The sequence below is a fragment of the Oryzias latipes genome, chromosome 7 (genome assembly GCF_002234675.1).
Source record: "Oryzias latipes chromosome 7, ASM223467v1".
Lineage (NCBI taxonomy): Eukaryota > Metazoa > Chordata > Actinopteri > Beloniformes > Adrianichthyidae > Oryzias > Oryzias latipes.
Window position 1 is genome coordinate 31,481,241 of NC_019865.2, and position 23,944 is coordinate 31,505,184.

The 23,944-nt window shown below is 46.3% G+C and overlaps 1 protein-coding gene across 1 annotated transcript; it reads left to right on the forward strand.

Moving 5' to 3' along the window:
• plod1 (procollagen-lysine,2-oxoglutarate 5-dioxygenase 1) lies at positions 1–23,652 on the forward strand. Its single transcript, XM_023957050.1, has 19 exons — positions 1–195; positions 1,301–1,392; positions 2,749–2,882; positions 3,703–3,866; positions 4,148–4,260; positions 4,484–4,547; positions 5,699–5,796; positions 10,168–10,269; positions 10,340–10,471; positions 11,024–11,145; positions 12,363–12,467; positions 12,553–12,678; positions 14,457–14,598; positions 14,682–14,795; positions 16,973–17,038; positions 17,117–17,221; positions 17,301–17,447; positions 22,379–22,504; positions 23,497–23,652. Exons 1-19 carry the CDS (start codon positions 117–119, stop codon positions 23,650–23,652), a joined length of 2,187 nt encoding a protein of 728 aa, XP_023812818.1. The 5' UTR covers positions 1–116.
• Positions 23,653–23,944: the final 292 nt, after the last annotated feature.

The following is a 23,944-nucleotide window of genomic DNA, read 5'->3' on the forward strand; positions in this document are numbered from 1 at the left end:
CCTCCCCGTGATCGCGCCGCGGGGCGATATCAGGTGTTCCGGAAGGGGGAGGCGGCTCACAGAGTCCCCCCCCAAACCCTGCAGAGAGGCGGACATTCTCCTCCCGAAGCAGCACGATGAGAGCCGCCGTTCTTCTGGCGTGGTTTGGTTCCCTTTTCCTCCTGGCGGACAGTGAGGAGCAGCGGATCCCGGAGGGTACGGTTTTCCTTCACTCTTGGAGTTTAACTGGCACGTGCGCGTCCGCGCGCTTTCCGTCAACTTAGCTTGGATATCAACTAAACCCGATGGAAAAGACAAGTGGAGATTGTCCGCTCCGTGACTTTTACGTTGTCGGTTTACGGTTCTAGACTCCCGTTACCGGGTGGAAGCGGCGTTATTCGCTCACACGGTAGCCGTAGATGTTTTTGTCCGGTCCAGAGCAGACGGAAAGTTTCGCCGCTGTCTGTGGGAGCTCGGTCGGTGCCGCTGACGTGGACTGGCGGCGCCGCTGCTGCCGGAGCTGCTCCCCTAAGAAACTCCCGTCCACCGATCTGAACGACCGTCTGCGTTTGATAAGATCTGCCTTCATGCAGATTCGACATCATTACATGAGGATATTATTAGAGACTGAGTTTCCAAGGCGGTTCTCTCCAGACGATCATCATTATGTCTGTGCTGTCCGCGTGCGTCTTTATTGACATTCTGATTTATTCACTTCTATTCTATTAAAATGACTGTAAGTGGACATGTGCGACTCATCACACACTGATAAGCATGTTCTGACGGAGAGACATGATCTGATGGATCAATAGCATGTTCTGATTGACATGATCTGATGGATCAATAGCATCTTAATTTTGTCTAAACCTATGAGCACAACTGCACATGTTGAGGTAATTTCTGGATATTGTGGGCTCTGGTTTCAGTTCAATATATCATTTGTGTTTTACAAAACAACAACAATTCAGATTTTCTATCATCAATGATGAAAAATCCTTTAGTTGACTTTTACCAAGCCTGGTGTAATAAAACAATAAATAGTAAATCCTCCTTAAATGGACACGTTTGTCTCTTTCAGCGTAGACCTAATGATGTGCAGTGGTTCACTTTCCCCTCCATTTGGTTAAATGGTGTTACGTCCGGTTTGGTTTAAACTGAGAAATGTGGCATCCTTATGGGAAAGTCGCAGAAATGCTCAAAACCCTACGTTTGTCCGTTTTTCCTCATGTAGGCATCAGTATTCCTCAAACCGGATGAAATGACCTGATGTAGTTTCAGTTTCATCTTCCTTAATGTTTCTCTAAAACGCTTTTTCTTCCAGAGAAACTTTTAGTCCTGACTGTTGCAACCAAAGAGACTGACGGCTTCAGGCGTTTCCTAAAGTCTGCTAGAAACTTTAACTACACTGTGAAGGTAAAGGCACACACACACACACACACACACACACACACACACACACACACACACACACACACACACACACACACACACACACACACACACACACACACACACACACACACACACACACACAGCAGGGTAGCCAGAGTCTGTTTTATTAGCTCTTTAGATCAGGGGTCTGCAGCCTGGGGGTCTTCAACCCCTCTATTGTGGCTCTGTGGCTAGAGAAAAATAAAATGTATTTGGATACAAAAAGTTACTGTAAAGTTAAAAGAAAGTAAGAAGTGTAGTTAAAAGACAAGGAAAGTTGATTTAATTCATTGACAAACAGTTGAAAGAAAGTACTGCACAGGTCGAACTCAAGACGCTTTTAAAGATTTTTGTACCACGGCATGAATTGGTGGTCAGTCAGCACAACCAGAATTGCAGAACTGCATTGTAAGGCAGATTTTCTGGATTTGAACAAATTCAAGGGTTCAGGTGCAGCGTACGATAAGAAAAGTACAGTAAGGGGTCCCTGTTTAATTCTGTCAGATCTACACATATCTGGCTGAGATGCATCACTAATTTCAAATATTGGCTCTTTTTTAAAATAATAAAACCAAAACTTCATGACCAATTTAAATGTAAAATTTAACTTGTTTTCAGGAATTCAGCAAAATAGTTCAGGTCAGAGTCAATTCAAACAAGTTCTTTCCAAGTTTGGAAACTCAAAAACAAGTTAGTCAATACCAAGTTTTTCCAGCTACATATGAAAATGTGTCTAATATTTTGTTTCGATTGAGTTTTGATTTAGTATTGAAAATGTTTACATCAGGTACGCCTTACTTATCAAATATATTAGTATTTATATCTTATCGATGCTCAGGGAACTCTGTTAATGTTATTCTGAAATGAACATTGTTTTGCACTATGCCACAACATTTGCTGCTTTGAGAGGATCTATGTGACACAGGGTCTTTTATTTTGAAAGGAAGTCATGTTTTTGCTCACACTGTCAAGAGTTATAAGTTATTTCATATTTTGAAAGAAGGCTATTTTGTCTTTAGGTTTTTGTTCTATTTATGCCAAAAACAATAATTTGTTCTCATATTTATCATAATGGTACCAATAACATAAAGACAAATCAGTGTCTTATTTATCTAAAGGATTAAAGTCAGACTTTGTGGCTCCTGGGTTGTTGTTAGCCAGTAATCAAGCCGAAAGTGTTGAAGGTTGCAGACCTCTAGTTAAGAAGAAGAAACCATCTGAGCTCCTGGTGAAGTCTTTATCGCGCCCTTGAAGGACTCTATGTAAAGAGATCTTTGTGTGAAGGTGGCTCTTTTCTATCTTTGCTGCGGCTGATGACGGTGAATCTCTGTGACGAAGGTTCTTGGCAGAGGTCAGAAATGGAGCGGCGGCGACTACATGTCTGCTCCTGGTGGAGGACAGAAGGTGCGGCTGCTGAAAGAGGCTTTGCAGGAGACGAAGAGCGAGGACCAAGTCCTCCTCTTTACTGACAGGTATGGCGTCTGGTTCATCCAACCAAAAGTCCACAGGAGAACTTTAAAACAGCTGTGGGAAGTGGGTTTCTCCCTGACGGCAAACGGAGGGTGTGAGATGTTGCTGAATCCATTTTTGGAGCTTTGAGTGTATTTTGTTTATTCCTCAAAGTGGTGTTTTGATCCATTCACACATTTCTGAGTATTCCAGTTAAAACCTGCTCTCTGAGCACCAGCCCCTCCCAATCCAATGAAAACTAGCGGATCCTCACATTGTGACATCACAAAGTGAAGACCCGCCCCTTCCAGGAAGAGTCTGCACTGCCAGCCCCGCCCCCAGACTAACACTTTCTCCGTGGAGCTAGCGGTGATCGGCTAAACTCTTTCATTTTCTCTACATAATATTCACATCCATCATTGCAAAATCTTGGATGTTGTTTGTTTTCCTGGGCCAAATGCAGACACGCTGCTGAGGGCGGCTCTAGCATGCCGTCATGAAATGGGCGACACCCACAAGGAGAGGAAAGCGGTTCAGAGATAAAGGCATCTGACTTCCGGGTTGGAAAAGAGCTGAAAAAAGACCACATTTTTTTTGAGTTTGTTCTTTTGTGTGCCAAAAGTAATATGTGAAATATATAAAAGGCTTAAGAATAGCACGATAAAGGCCCTCCATCTGCAGATAAGAGCCACTGATGTGGTGAAAAACACTCGTTAGAGTGTAAACATAACCATTAACATCCTAACTGTGTAGATGAAGGTATTTTAACAGCTACTACCCCCTCATTTGGGTTCTCTGGCTCTACACTGCAATAAATTTCCCTTTTCATCCCTCCTGACACAGTTATGACGCGGTTTTCGCTTCGGGGCCCAAAGAGCTCCTCCGGAAGTTCCAGCAAGCCAAGCACAAGGTGGTGTTCTCCTCTGAGAGGCTGATCTGGCCCGACAGGCATCTGGAGGACAAACACCCCCACGTCAGGGAGGGGAACCGCTTCCTGGGCTCTGGGGGTACGTGGTCATACCATCGCTGTGCCAATTCTTTCAAAGAAGCCCCGGTACCGCCTTCCTGGTGGTAGACCTGCCTGTCCAGGCCTGCGTTTCTCCTCATCCTCGCATCACTTACACACCCAAGCACATTAGGCTGCGTGTAATTGAGCTGCTGGTGCAGCAACATTCCCAGCTCCAGTCAGCAGGAACAAGCCCGTAAATGTGGTTAAACAGCAGGCTTCATCGCCAGCGTGGCGCTTGTGGTCCAGAGCATGAGCGAGTGATGCTTCTCCTGTTGCCAGGTTTCATGGGTTACCTCTCCAACATCAGGGAGATGGTTGCAAACTGGACAGGGGAGGATGCTGACAGCGACCAGCTGTTCTTCACCAAGATTTACGTTGATCCAGACAAACGGGTGAGTTTGGTGACACAGTAATAACAGTCAGGGATCTTTGATGGGAAACATCCTCAACCTTTCCTCCACACACCTTTCAGTTAGAAAACGTTACTGTAGGGGAAATCCCTCGAGGCTTTTAATGTGAAACACGTGGAATTGATGTGATTTGAAGTTGATTGTCAAATCAAAGCTGATATAAACTGATGGATCATTTCACTCTCCTTCATATTTCCACCCCCAGAAATCCATCAACATCACCGTGGACAGCAGATGCAGACTGTTCCAGAACCTTCATGGAGCTTTGGGTGAGCGCTGTGGATTCTGCCTCACACTCTGAACTGGTTTTTTTTTAAATCCCACTATGATCAACTTTGGATCTATTTTCAGAGGGTTCCCAATCCTTTTAATTAGGATTTGGCCGTTTTTAGGCTAAATCCAAAAATCTGTGTCATTTCCTAGGACGTAGTTTCTGCAGAGCAGCAGCAGTTCTTTAGAAATTCACCTCTGAGTTGTGGGTGGGACTGTTGACTCTCTGTTTTTTCTACGTCACAAATACGATCTTTTTCCATTTGTCCTCCATCATCAGAATGAAATCAAAACATTTCTATCAGAGAGATGCTTTAACACGTTCTAAAACATGCTGGTCACACAGAATAATATGTGACTTAAAATCTCTGGCTTTCCTTGTGTGCTTACTGAACACATGATTTAGAGGTTAAGTGGAAAAGTAGGCTCTGGGGGGGGGCTGGGTTTGGCTGCAGGCAGAAATGACTTCCTGCAGTGCTCCATGTTGCATTTAGATTATGTGTGACGGCGTGTTTGCTCAAAAGCTCGCGGCGAGCGTTGCAGCGCTCCCCTGAGCCTCTGAGAGGGGCGTGTCCTGGGAATTCTGCACAGAATGGAAGCAGCTTCTGCTCAACGCAGATGTTTGAGGCACACACAGCTGCTCCTCACTCCAGGACAAAAGTCTCTGCCTTTACCTCAAACATGTTAGATATTGAACCATCAACCCAAATGCTGACGTGAAATATTTGAGTCCACTTTGTCCTGTGGCTTCAGTGAACCTTTTTAAATAGTTCAGATTCTTTTGGGGAGAATGACCCACTGCTCCGCCCCGACATCTGACCTGATTCCTGCCTCCAGCAGCAGAGGGGAGGAGCTTATGTGATGTGTTTGTGCTGTAACTCTAAAACTAGCAAGCAACTAGCAAGCAAGGATCCTTTTTCTGTTATTAAAAATCAGGCAGGCAGAAATATCCAGACGTTTCTCTGAAGAGTCTGCTGCCTCTTTACAAAGGCAGCCTCTCTGAAGAGCTGCACAAAGTATGTGAACAACAGCTGTTCAGTAGCTGCATAACAACTGCAACAACACTCAGAAGGTATGCACTCGGCAGGCCTGGATGAGTGCATCCTGATGCTTCTGGTCGGCCTGGACTCACTAATGTTTCTGCTTCCAGATGATGTGGTCCTGAAGTTTGAAGACGGCCGGGTTCGAGCCAGAAATGTGCTGTATGACACTCTTCCTGTGTTGATCCATGGAAACGGACCCACCAAGGTACCAATGTGAAGCGTCACCGTCGACTTTATATGAGAACTGGACTGAGCATAGACTGTATATAGAGATGGACTGAGCGAGTGTGACATCACTAGCCAAATGAAGCTAACTCAGTCGCCATTTTTCCCCGATACGAACGCCCCCATTTGAAGCCAGACGACAGTGATTGATCGGAGTCACGTTTCTATAGCAACTACTGTCCCCAATCAGGAGTGAGCTTTTTTGAAGTCCACACCCCTTCCACTGACAGTGGCTCAGGAGAATCTGTCAATCAAGTTATTTGGGGGCCAGCGGGCACCACATGCTTTTACTGAGGCATCTGATTGGCTAACTTATACTACAGAAAACATATCCTGAAATACATTGACTGTAACTACAAACTGGACAGACTGACCCCTCCCCCTTGGCGTTCCAAACAAGAAGTACCCGCTGGCTCCAAGAAGCCAAAATCCCACAGACTTCTATAGGGACATAAACAGCTGTTGTCAGTCATTCTATTGGTCAGAAGAACCATTCTGGCTCTAATGCCTTTTTTAGATGTTCTTGACCAGGGGTGGCGAACAAGTTTGACACCAAGAGCCGAGTTTTTTCACTGTGAGAGTCAAAGAGCCACACCACACACTGACCTGTACGTACACACACAAACACACAATTAAAGCCATATTATTTTCCATAACACACTCCTCTCCCTGCAACAGAATAGTAAGTATTGTACTTGTGTTTATTTCAATGAAAGTGTCCACCCTCAATACACACATCAAATGCAGCTTAGCCAGAGTTAACACAGAGACTACCCTGGGGGTCAGATACCCCCTCCACACACACACTCTCTCTTCTCATACACACACACACACACACTCTCTCTCTCTCTTTCTCTCCCTCTTTCTGACACACACTACTACTCAGTGACGGGCCGTGAGGTTGATGCTGGTGAGGCACCGACTCCTCTGAAGTCAGATTTACGATTATAAAACTGAATATTTCACCGTTCATCCATCAGTATTTAACTATTAATTCTTTGTATCTCAACATTCCTCTTTCAATGACCCTTACACCAACAAATACACAAACATCTGGACAGAGCATCCTTCTGGTGTCGAAGTGATTCATATTCACAATAAGCACATTAAATACATTACATTTCAGTTGTGTGCAACTTAAATTAATTTTTACCTTCATTAGAATATCTTCTTTTTATATGTTTTTATATAAAATTGAATGTCTTTTTCCATCAAAAGCCAATAATTTATTAAATGTTAATACATTGCAATGACACAGTTCATTCTTCAACATAGTAATCAAACAAGTACTAAATTACCATTAAGGTGGCTGCTTTATTCACACACCACCATCCACATCAAGAGTCTTGAACACACACATACAGCCAAACGGCATGTACGTCACTTCTGCTCACAGCTCCCTGGCTCATGGTTTTACACTTAAGGTTCCCCACTTCCCATGAGTCTTAGGGGCTGAAGGCGGGGCTAACCCCCAGGCCAGTTGTAGCCTCTCTGATCAGTTCCTTTACGTGAGTGTCGGTCAGAACGGACCAATGCCTTGATTTCACGTGTTTCAAGGTAATAAACAGAGACTCAGACATATATTGAGGAGAACATCGACAGCAGCTTGAGAGAGGCTCTTTTACACACTGTTATTTCTCTGTTCTCCAAAACATAACAGGGCCGTCTTTCAAAGAGATTTCAGCTCAATCATCTCCGGTTCTCTCTCTGCCTCCTCAGTGACAAGCGGGGATCTCAGGCAGTCAGTCTCTGCTTTAATGGCTCGATGAAAAAAGTCATCTGTGGTCGTTTCTGTCCAGTTGCGCAAGCAGCGTCACGTTCTGCACTTTATTCATTTGGATTGCAGCTTTCTGCTGTGAGCTCCACAAAGAAAGAAAGCGTAATGATGGCCGTTTTGAATGTGCACTTTGAAAAGCTTCAACTTGTTAAAAAGGAGACAATTTGTTGATCAGGAAGAGTTTCTAATTTTCTAATAATACGTTTAGTTCTATCTGCCGTGAACTATTTTACTGCTTCTAAAAGCTCATAATGATAAACTTTGTGACGCCATTCTGTTCAGTAAAAAAGTAAGAATCTTCCCGTTCTTCCAGAAATGTCCTGTGTTCATCTTTATACTCTGAATTTCACCATATTGACCATGAGGGTAACAGTCTGCACACACATCAAATCTTTATCTATGTTTTCCGGCATTGGGCGTAACCTGCACAAATGACTGGCGCTCACGTATGTGTCGGGAGCAGCATCAAACACACACACTACCAAATTACTTTATTAGTATTTATAATCTATTTTTAATACCCTCTGATGGATTAAAGTGTGGTTTAAGAGGGAAAAAACTATGAAATGAGGCACAGTATATAGAAAGTATGATGAGACGCAAAGACGCATGCGGCTCGAGAGCCGCGTGTTCGCCACCCCTGTTCTTGACAATCCTCCTTTTTTTCCAAATATTTTTTCTGTAGTTCAAGTTATTCAAGTTCTAAACTGACCAATCAGATGCCTCAATAAAAGTAAGTGGCCTCACGTCAAACGTTCAAAACTTTTGATTGACAGATTCTCTTCAGCCTACTTTCTAATGGTAGGGGTGTGGCCTTCCAACAAGCTCACTCCTGATTGGTGAAAGTTGTTGCCATAGAGACGCCCACTCTGACCGATTTGGACCAATCACTTTCCGGCTCCAACATGGTGGTGTTTGTATCACAATAGAATGGCAACTGAAGTGACTTCATTTAGTTGGAGCTGGAAGGCCTCGTTTTCACTGAGAGGTCCGGTCCGGTTTAGAGTTGTCCACGCAATTCAGGTGAGCGTTTCCACCCAAAGTCGGAGCGTCATGGCGCATGTGGGGTGATGGAGGTCTTCCAGCAGCTCATTTCCTTCTGCTTGGCCTATGGTGCTACGTATTCAAAGAATTTCATGTTGTTTTAAGAGAAGAATGCGGGCGGTGAAGAGGAACACAGCCACATGACCTTCAGCCAATCCACAGGTTTGAACAGGAGCTCCACTCTAACCGGTCCGTTCCATTTTTCTATGGACCTGCAACCAACAGGGGCCAAAAAATGGTACAGTTTGGTTCAGCTTAATGGGTCCATTTTATAACACTTGAAATATGGGACTGAACCGGACCGGACCAGACTGCTCAGTGCTGACCAGGCTGAAGGAAACCATTTTCTATCATGATGTCACACTCACTCGGTCCAGGTCTCACATACAGTCGATGAGCCACTAGATGTGCTTTCAGTCAAGCTAGCGCTCAAGGGGCGCTCCTCCATCTATTGTATATAATGTGTCCAGCATGTCCTGGAGCTGCCATGAGACGTCCTCTTTGATGGACACGTTCATAATGCTGCTCCAAGAAGGCGTCCAGGTGTGATTCCTGCCATTCAGTTTGCTCCTAAGCCCCAGCTCATGGTCATGAGTGAGGGTGAGAGCGGGCACCAGCTCTTCACTGTTTGCTCTTCACCACAGCTGACCACTTCATTTTCATCGGAGTGGGTCTTTGAACTCCTCCTTCAGGTTTGCTCACACTGACAGCTGTTCCAAGGGTCTGTATGACAAGGTGTCCAGACTCCTCAGTCACTGAAACTCTAGTTTCGCTTCCGTCACATAACGCTTCAGTTTGGTTCATTCTACAGAGTCCTACATACCTGATCAAATCTTTGTCCACCTTTTTTTTTAGACGCGGTCAGAACCACCATTGGTTTCCTTCAGACCTTTTGTTTCTTTTTGTCGCACGCCTGGGCGTGAGATCTGTTCTCTGCACTGGACTCCTCCTTTCAGGGAGGGGTGAGCTGCTTTGAGGTGTCCTCAGAATCCTGCTGCTGGTTCAACTCTGCATTCCACCCCTAATACTGTGCAGCAGAAGCACGAGGCCCCATTTTAGGACTCTGTGGAGTGACCAGCCTGTGGATTCAGACTTCTAGTCAGGATGGACACTCAGCCACTGATCCGCTAACATAATGGAAGCAGCTGCAAGCTGTGCCGCTGTGACGGAGATCAGGCACTTCCTCTGCAGATGCAGAAGAGCTCTGGATTTCCTTCAGAACTGCAGCTGAAGCTTGGGCCTGATGTCAGTGCTTAGGAGGGGATGGTGGCGTTCTGAAGCCTGCATGAAGGTCTGCTCAAAGCAAAACATTTCCACTTCTCTTTGAGCATATAATGAAACATTTATTCTGGAAGCACATTTCAAAACTCCCAAAGGAAGACTAAGAAACCCGCGTAAAACGTCAACATTGTTGTCAGTGTTACCGTTGCTTCTGTAGGTTCTGTTCAGCCAGTCAACTCAACCTACCTGTGCTGTGAGGATCGCCTGAGCTCACAAGCATCACCACAAATCTTTCTGCCTTTTTTCCAGCTGCAGATCAACTACATGGGGAACTACATTCCCAAATCTTGGACGTTTGAGAACGGATGCACGGTTTGCCAGGACGACCTGCGCTCACTGGCCGCTCTGAAGGTCTGCAGCTTTTTCCAGGGGTTGTGCAGGGTTTTGTCCGGGAGTCTCACCCTGAGTGTTTGTGTTGCAGGACAGTGAATACCCTCTGGTCAGCATCGGGATCTTCATCCAGCAGCCCACCCCGTTTGTCTCTGTGTTCTTTGAACGTCTCCTGAAGCTGGAGTACCCCAAGGACAGACTGAAACTGTTCATCTACAACCAGGTATGACCTCCCCTGTGCCCGCAGATTCAAGCACACGATGGTCAAAGGGGGCGGGGAGATGTGGGCTCCATCATTCTATGATCCCTCACTCATTCAGCACTCAAAGGATCCAGAGGATCTCCATGATGACGCCTAAACAGAAACGGAAAGAGAAGTGCTCCTCACAGCCTGTCTGAGGTTTCTCCTGAAACGCTGCTCAGCGAGTACAGCAGCATCTACACATGCAACATTCCTGAAAGACCCCCCCCCCACACCCACACACACCCACACACACACACACACACACACACACTCTGTCCTCTTGACCTGACTGCCTGGTATTTCTGCATAAATCTATAGGGAAGCATCTCCCTTCAGAAAGGTCCTGCTTCCGTCTTAGTGTGCAGATAAACCTGATGATATCGATGTAATCTTCTCCACAGTGCTTCTGTGTTTGTAGAAATAAGAGGTCAGAGGCTTTCCTCTCAGAGGTCAGGCTGGAGGTCACTGTGACTCCAGCACAGACCAGCTCCAGACTTGGCTCTCCCCTTAAAGCTGTTCTTTTTCCTGCAGGAACCCCATCATGAGCCTCAGGTCAGCTCCTTTCTGCGGGATCATGGAGGTCTTTATCAGGACGTGCGCTCCATCACGCCTAAAGAGGACATGGACTCGGCTGCGGCGCGCGACCTGGTCTTGTGAGTTTTTCATTTGTGACTCCTTGAATGTTGCTGCCCAACTCTAACTTGGCTATGGACGGCTAACGACCGGGCACAAAGCAGTCGATAGCGGTTGGCGGCTGGGTTTGAGTCGTGCTTTGGCTCCTGTGTGAAGCTCCCCTGTTCGCCTGGTTCATCTTGGTTTTATTCCAGTAGCCTCTGGACCTCCCAGCAGTTGCAGGGGTCACATGATGATTATGGTGGCATCAGAGAATGCTGCAAGCTGGAGAATCCTCTAAAGCAGCACTCCCCAACCCCCAGGCTGTGGACCGGTGCAGTTGGTACCGGGGGAAAAAACACAACCACCTTTTATTCCGTTTTATTTCTAATCTGATTCTGAAGGAAGTTTTATTTTGAAAAGCTACGGCAGTCTCTGCACCGCATCTGAATCATTCTCACATGTCGAACACCAATCCACCACTTTCTAAAACGGCTGCACCACCACTAAACTGAAACCCCCAAGCTAGCAAAGTCAACAAAAAACAAAGGCGTTGGGAAAGTTTGCAAAGAAAGCCAGTGATGAAACAGAAGAAAAGCCTGGGTCTCACTCCACATATGGATTTATTGTGACAGTTGTTCCCACAGACCATAATAATAAAAATGCAGAATACTCCGCAACTGGCTGTTTAATGTCACAAGGGTAATAAAGTTGTTTCGAACGGTGGATTCGTGTATAGGATTATATTTTAGGAACCTTTTTGTGTTTATCTCAAGAGTTTGGTTTCTTTTTTTTCTTCATCTTTGACAGTTATGTGTCAAGGGAAAACCTCTATCATATTTTAATGGTTCCTACACAAAAAGCTTTAAGCAGATGCAGATGTTTTACAGAGGACGAAGATAAACGTTTACTCTCAAAAGTTAAGAGACACCAGCTAAAAAAAGGGAAAAGGGACGCCCACTCCAGCCTGGCACAGGCCGCTCTGTCAAAAGACTGCCAGATAGTAAATGACTGAAAGGTTTGACAGCACTGATCTCCAGGTGTGTCCTTGGCCTTCTGCCTAAAGTGGCTGTGTGATTCCTGAATATACACCGTTTCAGAACTGAGGACTCGCTTTAGGTCCACTGGAGCTCCTCCGCATGAACATGTGGAGATGCTCCTCCTCTGACCTGCATGTGTGCTCCATCACAGTGCGTGGGTTCCAGTGAGTGCTGCTGTGTAACGTTCTCCTGCACTGTCTGTCTGTCGTGTGTTTCAGAGATATTTGCCGGAAGGACACGGACTGCGACTATTTCTTTAACTTGGACATAGAAGTGGTCCTGAAGAACGAGAAGACTCTTAAAATCCTCATTGAACAAAACCTGTGAGCTCATTTTGAGACCTGCAGAGACTCTGCCACGATTTGTTTCGCTCTTTGGATGTTAACAGCTTCTGGGTTTGTTCTGCAGTCCGGTTGTGGCACCCATGATCACTCGAGCGGCCCGGCTGTGGAGCAACTTCTGGGGAGCCGTCAGTGCCGACGGTTACTACGCCCGGTCGGAGGACTACGTGGACATCGTTCAAGGACGAAGAGTGTAAGCTCAGCGAGGTCTCCTCCATCACTTCCTGTTCAGTCAGCACACTGAGGAGGAAACATTCATCCAATGAAACCCACATCAGAGGAGGTCTTCAGAGCTTTGTTCACAGCCTTGCTGTCAGAACCGACACATTTTCTCCATACAAGCGGACTTGGGGCTTTACGGAGGCCCAGTGGCAGGTATCAGTCTGAGATGGTAAAACATTGCAGTAAGAGTGGTGATGTGGAGAACAGTAAAACACCTCAACCAGCTCCGAGGAGACGATATACTCATAGGAAACGTCTTTAAATATATATATTTTTTTAAATAAAACAAAAGGGTCACATGAATGTGAGGTTAAACAACAGGAATGGGTGACACCAGATCCCCCGTCTGTGGAGATGGTGTGACCGCATTATTCTGGCTCCATTAAGGTCCAAACAATCCCTGCGCGGTGAACTGCAGGATCATCTGAAAGGTGATAAAACATTTGATCAAAGCCAGAAGCAGACAGACTGCAGTCAGAAAGATGTGGCACTACTGTTGCATTGTCCAGTGAGAGACTGTCACAAGAACCGGCAGACGGCTGGATCCAAATGCAGCAGGTTTATTAGCTCAGCTAAAAGTCCACAAAGCTAAATCAGGGTCAATAGCAGGCAAGAGGGCATCAGAGGAGAAACAGGGGTAGTCAAAATCCAGGCGAGAGTCAGAGCAGGGTCAGGAGATCCGGGGGTTATTCCAGAAAGCAGGTTATGCTAGTTACCACGGTAAGTTTGAGGCTAAGGAAGTTGATAACCTCAGCTTTCTGTTCCTAAAATGGAGGTATGGTAATGGGGGGGGGGGGGGGGGGGGGGGGGGGGGCTTGAGCATTCAGTGTGATGAAGAACACATTCATTCAACCCACCTGCCTATTCACTTTTACACAAATACTGTATAGGCATGCCCCCCCCCCCCACACACACACGAATGGTAATGGGAATCTTGTGTTTAGCTGTCTGTGTGCATAAGTATTGTGAGATAAATCTTCCATCATGAATGTATGAATATACTCAAAACCTGTCAATCGTTGTGTGCAGACTATTTGTTTATGTGTGAACTAAGTCATTCAATTTACTGATGACACTCTTATGTTTTGAGTTTGTCACTCCACTGCCCCCCCCCCCCCCATCTCCCCCCATTGTAACCCCTTACCCCCATCTCTAACATCCCACTCTATCTCATTCTCTGTTCTTTCCTTCCATCCGGTCCAACAAGGAATGCATACAAATATAATTATCATAAATAAAGCTTAGCCTCAATCACAAAAAGGGTTTATACAAATATACTCTGTTTGTCTGGCGATCCATAAACCCCTGTTGTAACCGTATCATCTCTCCAACACAAGAGGTCTTCAGCTCTGATCTGCTGGCTCAGCTGTTGGACAAGTTAAAAAAAACCCAGCAGAGAATGCTCTGTTTTTGCTGCTGTCCTCTCCTCAGATCCGCTCTCTGCTTCAGGACCTCCTGTGTTTCAACAGACACTGGATATTTCTTTTAGTTTGAGGAAAGTAGGAACTAACACAAATTTTCAGAGTAGAATACACTTTAGAATAAACACGTTTGCACAAAAGTCCCCCCCCCCCTGTTGTGCATCCTGGATCATCATTCGAGCCTCAGAAATGGTTTCAGCTTTCAAACCTTAAATGAGGCTGTGAGTATAAACAGGTCAAGACCGATAACATCAGGACCTCCTTTCTCCAACAAAAGTTCTCAGTTTCTGCTCCTGAAAAGAGGTCTGTTGTTTGTGTTGTTCTGCAGGGGGGTGTGGAACGTCCCATATGTGTCCAACGTGTACCTGCTGAAGGCCCACCTCCTGAGATCCCAGCTGAAAGACTCTGCAGTGTTCACGTCGCACAGCTTGGACCCCGACATGGCTTTCTGCCACAGCCTTCGCAGCGCGGTCAGAACAATAAGCACCCCCCCCACCCCACCCACAGGAGGAAGTCTGTTCGTTTTCACCTGAGACCTTTGTCTTTCCCTTAGGGAGTTTTCATGTTTGTAACCAACATGCAGACCTTCGGCCGCATCCTGTCCACGGAAAACTACCAGAGCACTCACTTGCACAACGACCTGTGGCAGATCTTTGAAAACCCAGTGGTGAGGAGAATTCAGAGCAGGCCTGACCCGCTCAGCTGCTGGCCCAGTACTACACGTCCCTTTGATGGCTGAATGGACATAAATAGGTCTGGGAGTGAGCTGTGGGGAGTGAAGTATCTGGAGTGAGCTCTGGGGAGTGAAGTATCTGGAGTGAGCTGTGGAGAGTGAAGTATCTGGAGTGAGCTGTGGGGAGTGAAGTATCTGGAGTGAGCTGTGGGGAGTGAAGTATCTGGAGTGAGCTGTGGAGAGTGAAGTATCTGGAGTGAGCTGTGGGGAGTGAAGTATCTGGAGTGAGCTGGGGGAGTGAAGTATCTGGAGTGAGCTGTGGGGAGTGAAGTATCTGGAGTGAGCTGTGGGGAGTGAAGTATCTGGAGTGAGCTGTGGGGAGTGAAGTATCTGGAGTGAGCTGGGGGGAGTGAAGTATCTGGAGTGAGCTGGGGGGAGTGAAGTATCTGGAGTGAGCTGGGGGGAGTGAGCGATCTGTGGTCAGCTGTGGGGAGTGAGATATATGAAGTAAGCTGTAGATGGTTTGCTTTCTGGAGTGAGCTGTGGGGAGTGATCTGTATATAGTGAGCTGCAGGGGGTGCTGCTCCTTGCTGGTTTAAACAGAACCTATTTAATAGTCTTTAAAGTGTTAGAGACACGACTGCTACAATAAGATGCATAGCAGTCCTTTCATGAGCTTCCCTTTTGTCCGGGTCAGGCAGGATTTTCAGTGAGAGCAGTTGTTTGTGAGAACATTTTCATTTATAGAATACTTCACAAAGTGCTTTGCAAAAAATCTAAAACAGACATTAAATTAAGAAAGGACCCGGTCAACATAAAGACAAGAGTTCAAATCAATATCAGACTACGATCAGCTGAAAGCATTTCTGAATAGAAACTTGACCCTGGTTTTAAAACACAACAGTCGATCTGGCGTAGTGGCCAAGCAAAGGACTTCCAAAGTCGAGGAGTGATAGTTTGGAGAGATCCCTCCTGTTCAGTGGTGGGTTTTGGTTTTTAGATCTGCTGGCTCCACTTAATATTCTGGACAATCTGCAAACCAGTCTTTGATAAAAACAAGTAAAAAGAGAATTACAAAACTAAACGAGAAGAGAGTAAAACAGGACTTATTATTTACAAGCCTGATCTAGATACAAGCCTTCTAAATTTTGCACATGGACTGTAAATGAGAACTGGAGTGAGTGTGACGTCTCCCAAAGTAAACAGCTTACTTCTGGTTCTAACCTAATCAAGTCAATTCGGACTCCAATTTGTTGCAACACAAATTCCGCCATGTTGGTATGCATAAACCATTTGAGTTTGTGTGTGGAGAGGCCCCGCCCCTTCTAGATTTGTATGACATCTGAACCTCAGCGTAATGATTATAAACATCCAGCAACTTGTTTTATGGTGCTTCATGGTTTTACCCCCCCCATAAACTATATATCCATATGTATAGCATTTTCTTTTCCATCCAGTTCAACACTAAATATAATACAAATATAAGTAAGATGAATAAAGTCTAGTATAAATTACAAAGGGGTTAATTCAAATATAAACCTAGTGTGTCAGAAGATTCATAATACCTGTTGTTAAAGTAAAATGCTTGTTAGAAGTCCACACCCCTACCACTTGAAAGCAACCTTGGGAGAATCTGCCAAACATTTAACATGAGACCACATACTTTTATGGAGGCATCTGATTGGTCAGTTAGTAACCTGAAGAACTTGAACTACAGAGACAATATGAAAAAAAGTATCAGATCAAGAATGGTTCTTCTGACCAATAGAATGACAGAGTATCAGCTGCTTATGTCTCTATACAAGTCTACGGGATTTTGGCTTGGAGCCAGGCTAGGGGGGGAGGGGTCACTCAGTCCAGTTCTCATATACAGACAATGTGATAAACCAACTCCACCTCCCTCTGCTCCTGCACAGACGACTCCATGAATGATTCCACGGTGAGGTCACAGGTAAGTCAGTCAGTGATGTCAATGAAAAAGTTGTAAACAGAGTAATAGAGTTTAGGATTTAGTATTCCAAGAAAACGGGTTTTAATTCACATCCTGACATGCTGAGGTGTCATTTCAACCCCTCACTGTGCGTCGCTGGTTGCACTATTTTACATTTGGCCCCCTATCTAATGATTGTGAGCAGGAGCAGAACTTCCTGACATGTGCTGCTTTCTTCCAGGATTGGGAGGAGCGCTACATTCACCAGAACTACAGCCGCATCATGAGAGACAAGCTGATTGAGACGGTGAGTTTTTTCTCCTGACTGACTGGTACGTGAACAGTCCATGCTCTCCTGCTCAGAGTCCTCACTGCTGTCCCGCAGCCCTGTCCAGATGTTTACTGGTTCCCCGTGTTCTCCGACGTCGCTTGTACCCACCTGGTTGAAGAAATGGAGCACTTTGGGAAATGGTCAGGAGGGGGCAACACGGTAAGCGCCGCGCTCTTCCAGAATGTTCTAAAGGTGTTTGTGGTGGACCCGAACGTCCAAACGTGTGCTGGCTTGTCAGGACACCCGGATCCAGGGCGGCTACGAGAACGTCCCCACCATCGACATCCACATGAACCAGATCAACTTTGAGAAGGAGTGGCAGAAGTTCCTTGTGGAGTACGTGGCTCCCATCACCGAGAAAATGTACCCAGGTTACTACACCAAGGTGAGACGCCCCAACGCACCACTGCCCTGCTCTGAGCTCTCACACCTGTCTGTCCACTTTGGGCCTCTTTCCTCCCGTGTTTCAGGGCTCTCCAAACCGGTTCCTCGTGACCTTTGGCCCTGCTTGCTTCACAGCTAACGCCGCTTCAGTAATTACTGAATCCAGTGTGTTCAGTCAATCTGAAACTGGGCTCGCTCAATCCAGCTGATCAGTAATCACTGAAGCGGGTTCAGCTGCAAAACAAGCAGGGCGGTGGCTCATGAGGGACAGGGTGGGAGGGGCCTGTAGGCTGAGTTTTGGTAGAATCCACCAGCAGCCGCTTCTGTCAGATGGTCTGAGCCTTCATGTGGTTCACTGTCTGCCAGGAACCTGGAGACCCTTTGCGGCTCTTTGGACTCATGTTTCATTGACCTGAAGGTTTCTGCTCACGCTCAGTGTGGTAGAATCCCTGCTCTAGTTCTCTAGGTCAGTGTTTTTCAACCAGTGTGCCGCGGCACACTAGTGTGCCGTGGGAGATGGTCAAGTGTGCCGTGGAAAATTGCCCTCATCAACAGATCTAAAAGCATTTTCCATCTCCAGGAAATCAGCTCTTTGTTCATCCAAACAGGTCCTGATAAAACACTGAGTAGTTAGGAATATAAAAGATCATAAAATACTTTTTTCTTTGTGTTTATTTGATTCTATTAAAGACATTTTGATAAGAATGACGGTAACGCGAAATAGCTGCAGCTATAACTGTGTAAGGAAAAGTCCCGCAGCTTTTACTGTCTCCACGACTCCACCAATCATTCTTGAAGGCTTAATCACATGTCATCAGTCTGACCAATCAGAAGTGGTTAAAGTCTCCACTTCCTTGTTCCAATTTAGCTCATAACTCAGTCAGTTCCGAAAAAAAACACCAGCTAAAGCTCGTCTTTAGCGGTGTAGCTTTCCACAGAATCCGGTATCAGACCGTGGAACAAGTGAACAAAACCATGAAGCTCAGAGACGCGAGTCTTTCTGCCGTTTTCTCGCAGTTTTCACACTACATCTCCCATGATGCATTGGCTTAAAGGGACAGCGTCTTGAAAACACAACGAACATACAGTTTGTATGTAACTTAACTTTTATTACATCTTTTAGAAAAACATCTGCAACTTCCTGCTTTTTCTGCCACAATTATCACAAAAATGCAAGTCAGATTGCCGGGGGGGGGGGGGCTGTAGATCAAAACAGACTATGAGTTTCAGCTTTTTTTTTTTTTTTGGGATGCTGGTGTGCCGCGGGATTTTTGTCAAGGTTAAAGTGTGCCGTGGCTCAAAAAAGGTTGAAAAACACTGCTCTAGGTCCTCTTTACGGAAGCACAGAGCGCCACCTGCTGACCACTTCAGAGCTGCAGGAACCTCATCCAGCCGATGGAGGCTGACCTTCATAGCAGGAAGCGTTTAGAGCAGGGGTCTCAAACTCAATTTACCTGGGGGGCCACAGAAGGCAGGGTCTAGCTGAGGGAGGGCCACAACTTCAGCGCACACACAACTTGTGTGTGTCTGAGAGCCAGTAAATTTGCATGGAACATGTACTATACTATTAACTAAACTCTATTATTAACTGTTTTCTGTACAGATCTACTTATAAAACTCTCATTCAAATAAAATAAAATATGTAAATAAAAAAATCAGTAATACAGTTTTGTTTAATTAGTTTTCTATATCTGCCCTTTTTTTAATTTAAACGTCCTTATTAACACAGTTCAGTTAACACTGTTGAGTTATAACTATTAAACACTAAAGAAGACTCAAATTCTACAGTTCTGTAAATCCATCAATGCTTCTTCTGAACTCGGCTTCTCTTGTCTTCTTACTGATGGACACTTGGCAGCACTTCCTCCCAAACAGCTGAGACCCTCAGTGTGGATGAAGCTGATTGTCTGTAAATCTGGACTGGACTTGGACTTATTGAAATTTAAGGTGGAGAAGTCAGAGAGGATGTGCTCCCTATTTTGAGTCTGTGTTGAATGTTTTTTTTTAACGATTGCTCTTTAAACCACAAATCAGTAAAAGAGAAACAAAATTCATTAACCATTGTTTGATTTTCTTTCTTATGACTTTTTGCACGTTTAAACTCTGGTCACAAGTTATTGTAGAGCAGCCGGTCAGCCTCTCCTATATTTTCATAGTTGAATTCAAACTGTGGTTAAAAGAACGGACACTGTTCACTGGAGATCAGAACAATCGATACACAGACCTGAGATCAGAGAAAAGCTCAAAAACGGATGGAAATGTACCGTAAATTCCGGACTACAAAGCACACCCGATTACAAGCCGCACCCATCCATTTTCACGTGTTAAATTAGTTTAATACATACACAAGCCGATATTGTCATCCTGACAGATCACGGCCAGAATCCCAGAGTGAGTGCAATTAATTAGCACATTGTGGGTGGTTCCAGCTTTGCCTCTGGCTCATGTATTTGTGTGTATAGACATCTGTCAAACAGCATGGACCTCTATTCTGTTCACAAGTTCCTCAGTTATGGTGTTTTTTATTTCATTTTTTTTTTTTACTTATTGACAATCTAGGTATCATACATAAAATTACAAACAGTAACCATATAATCAACATTACATCCCTCAGTTATGATGAGGAAATTTACATCCGCGATTCCACATTTCCCATGAGTCTTAGGGGCTAAAGGCGGGGCCAACGCCCGGCTCGCCATTCTGTTGTACGTGTTTAAGAATGAGCAAGTATCAGCAGTGCATGGAGGGGTGAACGGGTAAAGCTCTCCTTCCGCTTGTGTCGCAGCAGCGTTATGGGAGTAACAGGACTGGTTAGAAAACACACCGGTAAAATACAGCAGCGGCGACTGAAAAGCGCGCGCCTCAGCGTGATACGCGCGCCTCAGTGCGGCGCGTGCGTCAGAATTCAGAAGCCTCTGCGCTCCGCTCCCGCCCCGCGCGCTCCTTGTCTCCCCTTCCTATCTACTCCGACACCTCTGGCCAGGGCGGCTTCAAGGAGGAGCACTTCGTCCCCGTTGCGCCGGTGGACGGAGCAAATCGTTTCTGTGCAAAGCAATCGGACTTAAAACTGTACGTTTTGTGTATGAGGGGCGGGTGCGTTGTTACGTGTGGGAGCCTTCAGACTGCCATCGGCCCCGCAGCTCAATCAGCAGGAGAAGATGTCTCCAGCTCACACGGAGGCTGTGAGTTTTTCAAAGCAAAATTCCGCTTTTACGGTTTCCTTAGAAACCGTAAATGGAGTGTAAATTCACTCCATGCGCTGTTCTCTCCGTCACGCAGCAAACCGGCTTTTCCAAACCCGTTGGTGACGGTGGACTTTTTCACGCTGCTTTTAACGATTGCTTTTAACTTGAAAGCTGCATCATACTGTAATGGCGATCACGTGCACGTTGGGTCTAATGGCACCAAAGGATTCTGGGATGCGGCTGGGCATGCGTGTTTCGTTTTGTTGAACCATGACTGAAGTGTCTAAGACCTGAAGTCAAGTCCATGCTGTTTGGCTGCTAAGAGGTGTGTTGAATATAAATGTCTTGTGCTTGGTGTTAGATAAAGAATTCAAACTATTCACTGAGTTCGAAAGTACGTACATGGCTGCCGCCAATTAAATCCATAAATTAGCCGCGTCACTGAATAAGCCGCAGGGCTGTAAGCACAGAAAAAAAGTAGCGGCTTGTAGTCCGGAAATTACGGTATGTTGGCGACACCAAATAGGAGCAATAGGTAATTTAAATGATATTAATTTATCAGTCAAATACAAAAACCAGCAGGACACACATTTCCCATAATGCAATGTTTTGTAGTCAGTCTTTAACAACATTATCCCAGACATCCTGACAGAGAAACGGCTAAACCTGGGTCTTTCTTCCCCCATCTGCACATGGAGTAAAGACTTTCTGTCAGAACGTCCACAGTCTGTCAGACTCGACTCCCACCTACATTAACACTCAGCACAGGATCACCACAAGGATGTGTACTGAGCCCACTCCTCTTCACGCTCTACACATCTGACTGCACCTCGACCTACCCAAGCAACTCCATCGTCAACGTTTGCTGATGACACCGCTGTGGTCGGGCTCATCTCAGGGGAAGATGAGTCCCACTACAGGGATACAGGGATGAGGTCAGCAGACTGGGAAAGCGGTGTTCAGGGAACAACCTCCACCTGAACTCTACAAAGACCAAAGAAGTCATCCTGGACTTCAGGAAGGGGAGAGTGGACCCACCCCCACTGTCCATAAATGGGGTCAGCGTGGACAGGGTCCACTCTATCCGCTACGTGGGTGTGCTGATCACTGAGGACCTCTCCTGGACTGCAAACACCACAGCGGCAGTAGGGATTACCCGGCATCCCTTCCTGAGAATACTCAGGAGGAACAACCTGGAGAAGAAGCTGCTGGTGACCTTCTACAGAGCCACCATCGAGAGCATCCTGACGTACTTCATCACAGCCTGGTATGCAGGATGCTCGGCCGCAGACAGGAAAGCGCTGCAGAGGGTGATCAACACGGCCCAGAAAATCATCACCCCCCCCTGACCAGCCTAGAGGACATGGCCAGCTCTCGTTACACGAGCAGAGCCAAACACATCATCAAGGACTCCCACCATCCCAACCACCAGCTGTTCCAACTGCTACCGTCAGGCCGGCGGTACAGAACACACAGAGCTCACACTAATGGACTAAAAAACAGTTTTTCTCCCAGAGCTGTCAACGTCCTGAACATATCTTTTTTTTTTCTAATATGTATGTCACTTTATCTACTGGTATTTTATTTGCTCAAGCAGCTGGAGAGCATCAGGAATTTTCGTGGTTAGAAGCCTCTTGTGTGCAATGATATTAAAGGATTCTGATTCTGAATCCGCGCTGGCGCTGAACTCACGAGGGCGGTGCCATCACTGCGCACTGATGCTTGATGCGTGTCTCTGTGTTCACAGGCTCATTTCGAGCTGGCTTTCGTGGTCCGCTATAAGCCCGACGAGCAGCCGTCTCTCAGGCCGCACCACGACGCCTCCACCTTCACCATCAACATTGCTCTGAACCAATTGGGTCAGGACTACCAGGTGAGTGTCTGCGGCATGCCAAAGGATGTGGAAGTGATTAGGATGTTGCAGGATCTTTCAGGATCAGAGCAGGCAGACTGAGACAGAGTTCTGCACGTGTGGATCACGGGTTCACCTTGACCTGTCCAGACTGTGCGCACCAGAGGCCGCATCCTGCTCTGGCTCATGAGCACAAGGGCAGAAGCTGTGATGGAGGAGTCCAAAGACAGGCAGATCTTTAGGTGTCTTCTCTGAACTTCTGCCTCTGAAAGTCAGCATGGAGGATTTTCATTTGGTCTTCAGCGTTTTCTAAAGCCGTACAGCTCAGACACGACTGTTTTCTGAATGTAAGGACCCACTCCAATGGAAGTGGTGTTTTGAACATGTTCTTGTAGCATTTTTCTGATGGAAGACTTATTTATACAAAGAAAAGTAAGATTAAAGCAGCATTTCTCAATATTAATTTGTCTTCCAAATCCGTTTTATCTCTTTCTGGGTCAGGGGCTGCTGGAGCCTATCCCAGCCACTTGTTGGTGAGGGCAGGGGACACCCTGGACAGGTTTCCAGTGTGTCTCAGGGCCACAATCTCACACACATGCACACTCACATGCACACATATGGACAATTTGGACTGACCAATGGACCTATGAAGCATGTTTTTGAACGGTGGGAGGAGCCGGAGAAAACTCACGCATGCACAGGGAGAACATGCAAACTCCACACATTGATGTTCTGGTTCTGGTGCCCCAGCCGGGACTTGAACCGGGGGCCTTCTTGCTGTTAGGGGAAGAGCGCTAACCACTGCACCACCGTGCAGCCTGTTTCTCAGTATTACCTGTTTAAACTGGTCTAAAAGAGGAGCCAATGAAAAAATGCAGTTTAAAAAATCCTGTCTGTGACGTAGGAAATAGGATAAGCGGCTGCAAGCTCCCTGCTCCTCTCCATTCTGATGGAGATACTTTCAGATGTCTGTATCAGAGTCAGCGGTTCACCCGTGTTGTTGCTTCCTGCAGGGCGGCGGCTGCAGGTTCCTGCGGTACGGTTGCTCCATCCAGGCTCCTCGGAAAGGCTGGGCTCTGATGCACCCGGGCCGCCTCACCCACTACCACGAAGGCCTGCCCACCACCGCAGGGACGCGCTACATCGCCGTGTCCTTTGTGGATCCGTGAGATGGCAGCTCTTCACTCCAGACCCGACAGGAGCTCCAGACGCGGCTCTGCTTCCTCTCTGCTGGGGAACTTCTGGGCTTCCTCCCTGCCGTTTCTGAATGCTGCTATGCTGAATGAAGGCTCTTCGGTCCTAAATGTTTCTGACCCTCTCACAGATGCTTAACTTAGATCTCATGACAGAGAACTGAACCTTCTGTTGAGAATGGCGGTGGCCAAACTCCAGCGGCGCTCTGCCACCCGCTCAGGAACGTGAGTCTCCTCGGTTTTCAGTCCGTTTTCCCTCAGGAACCTC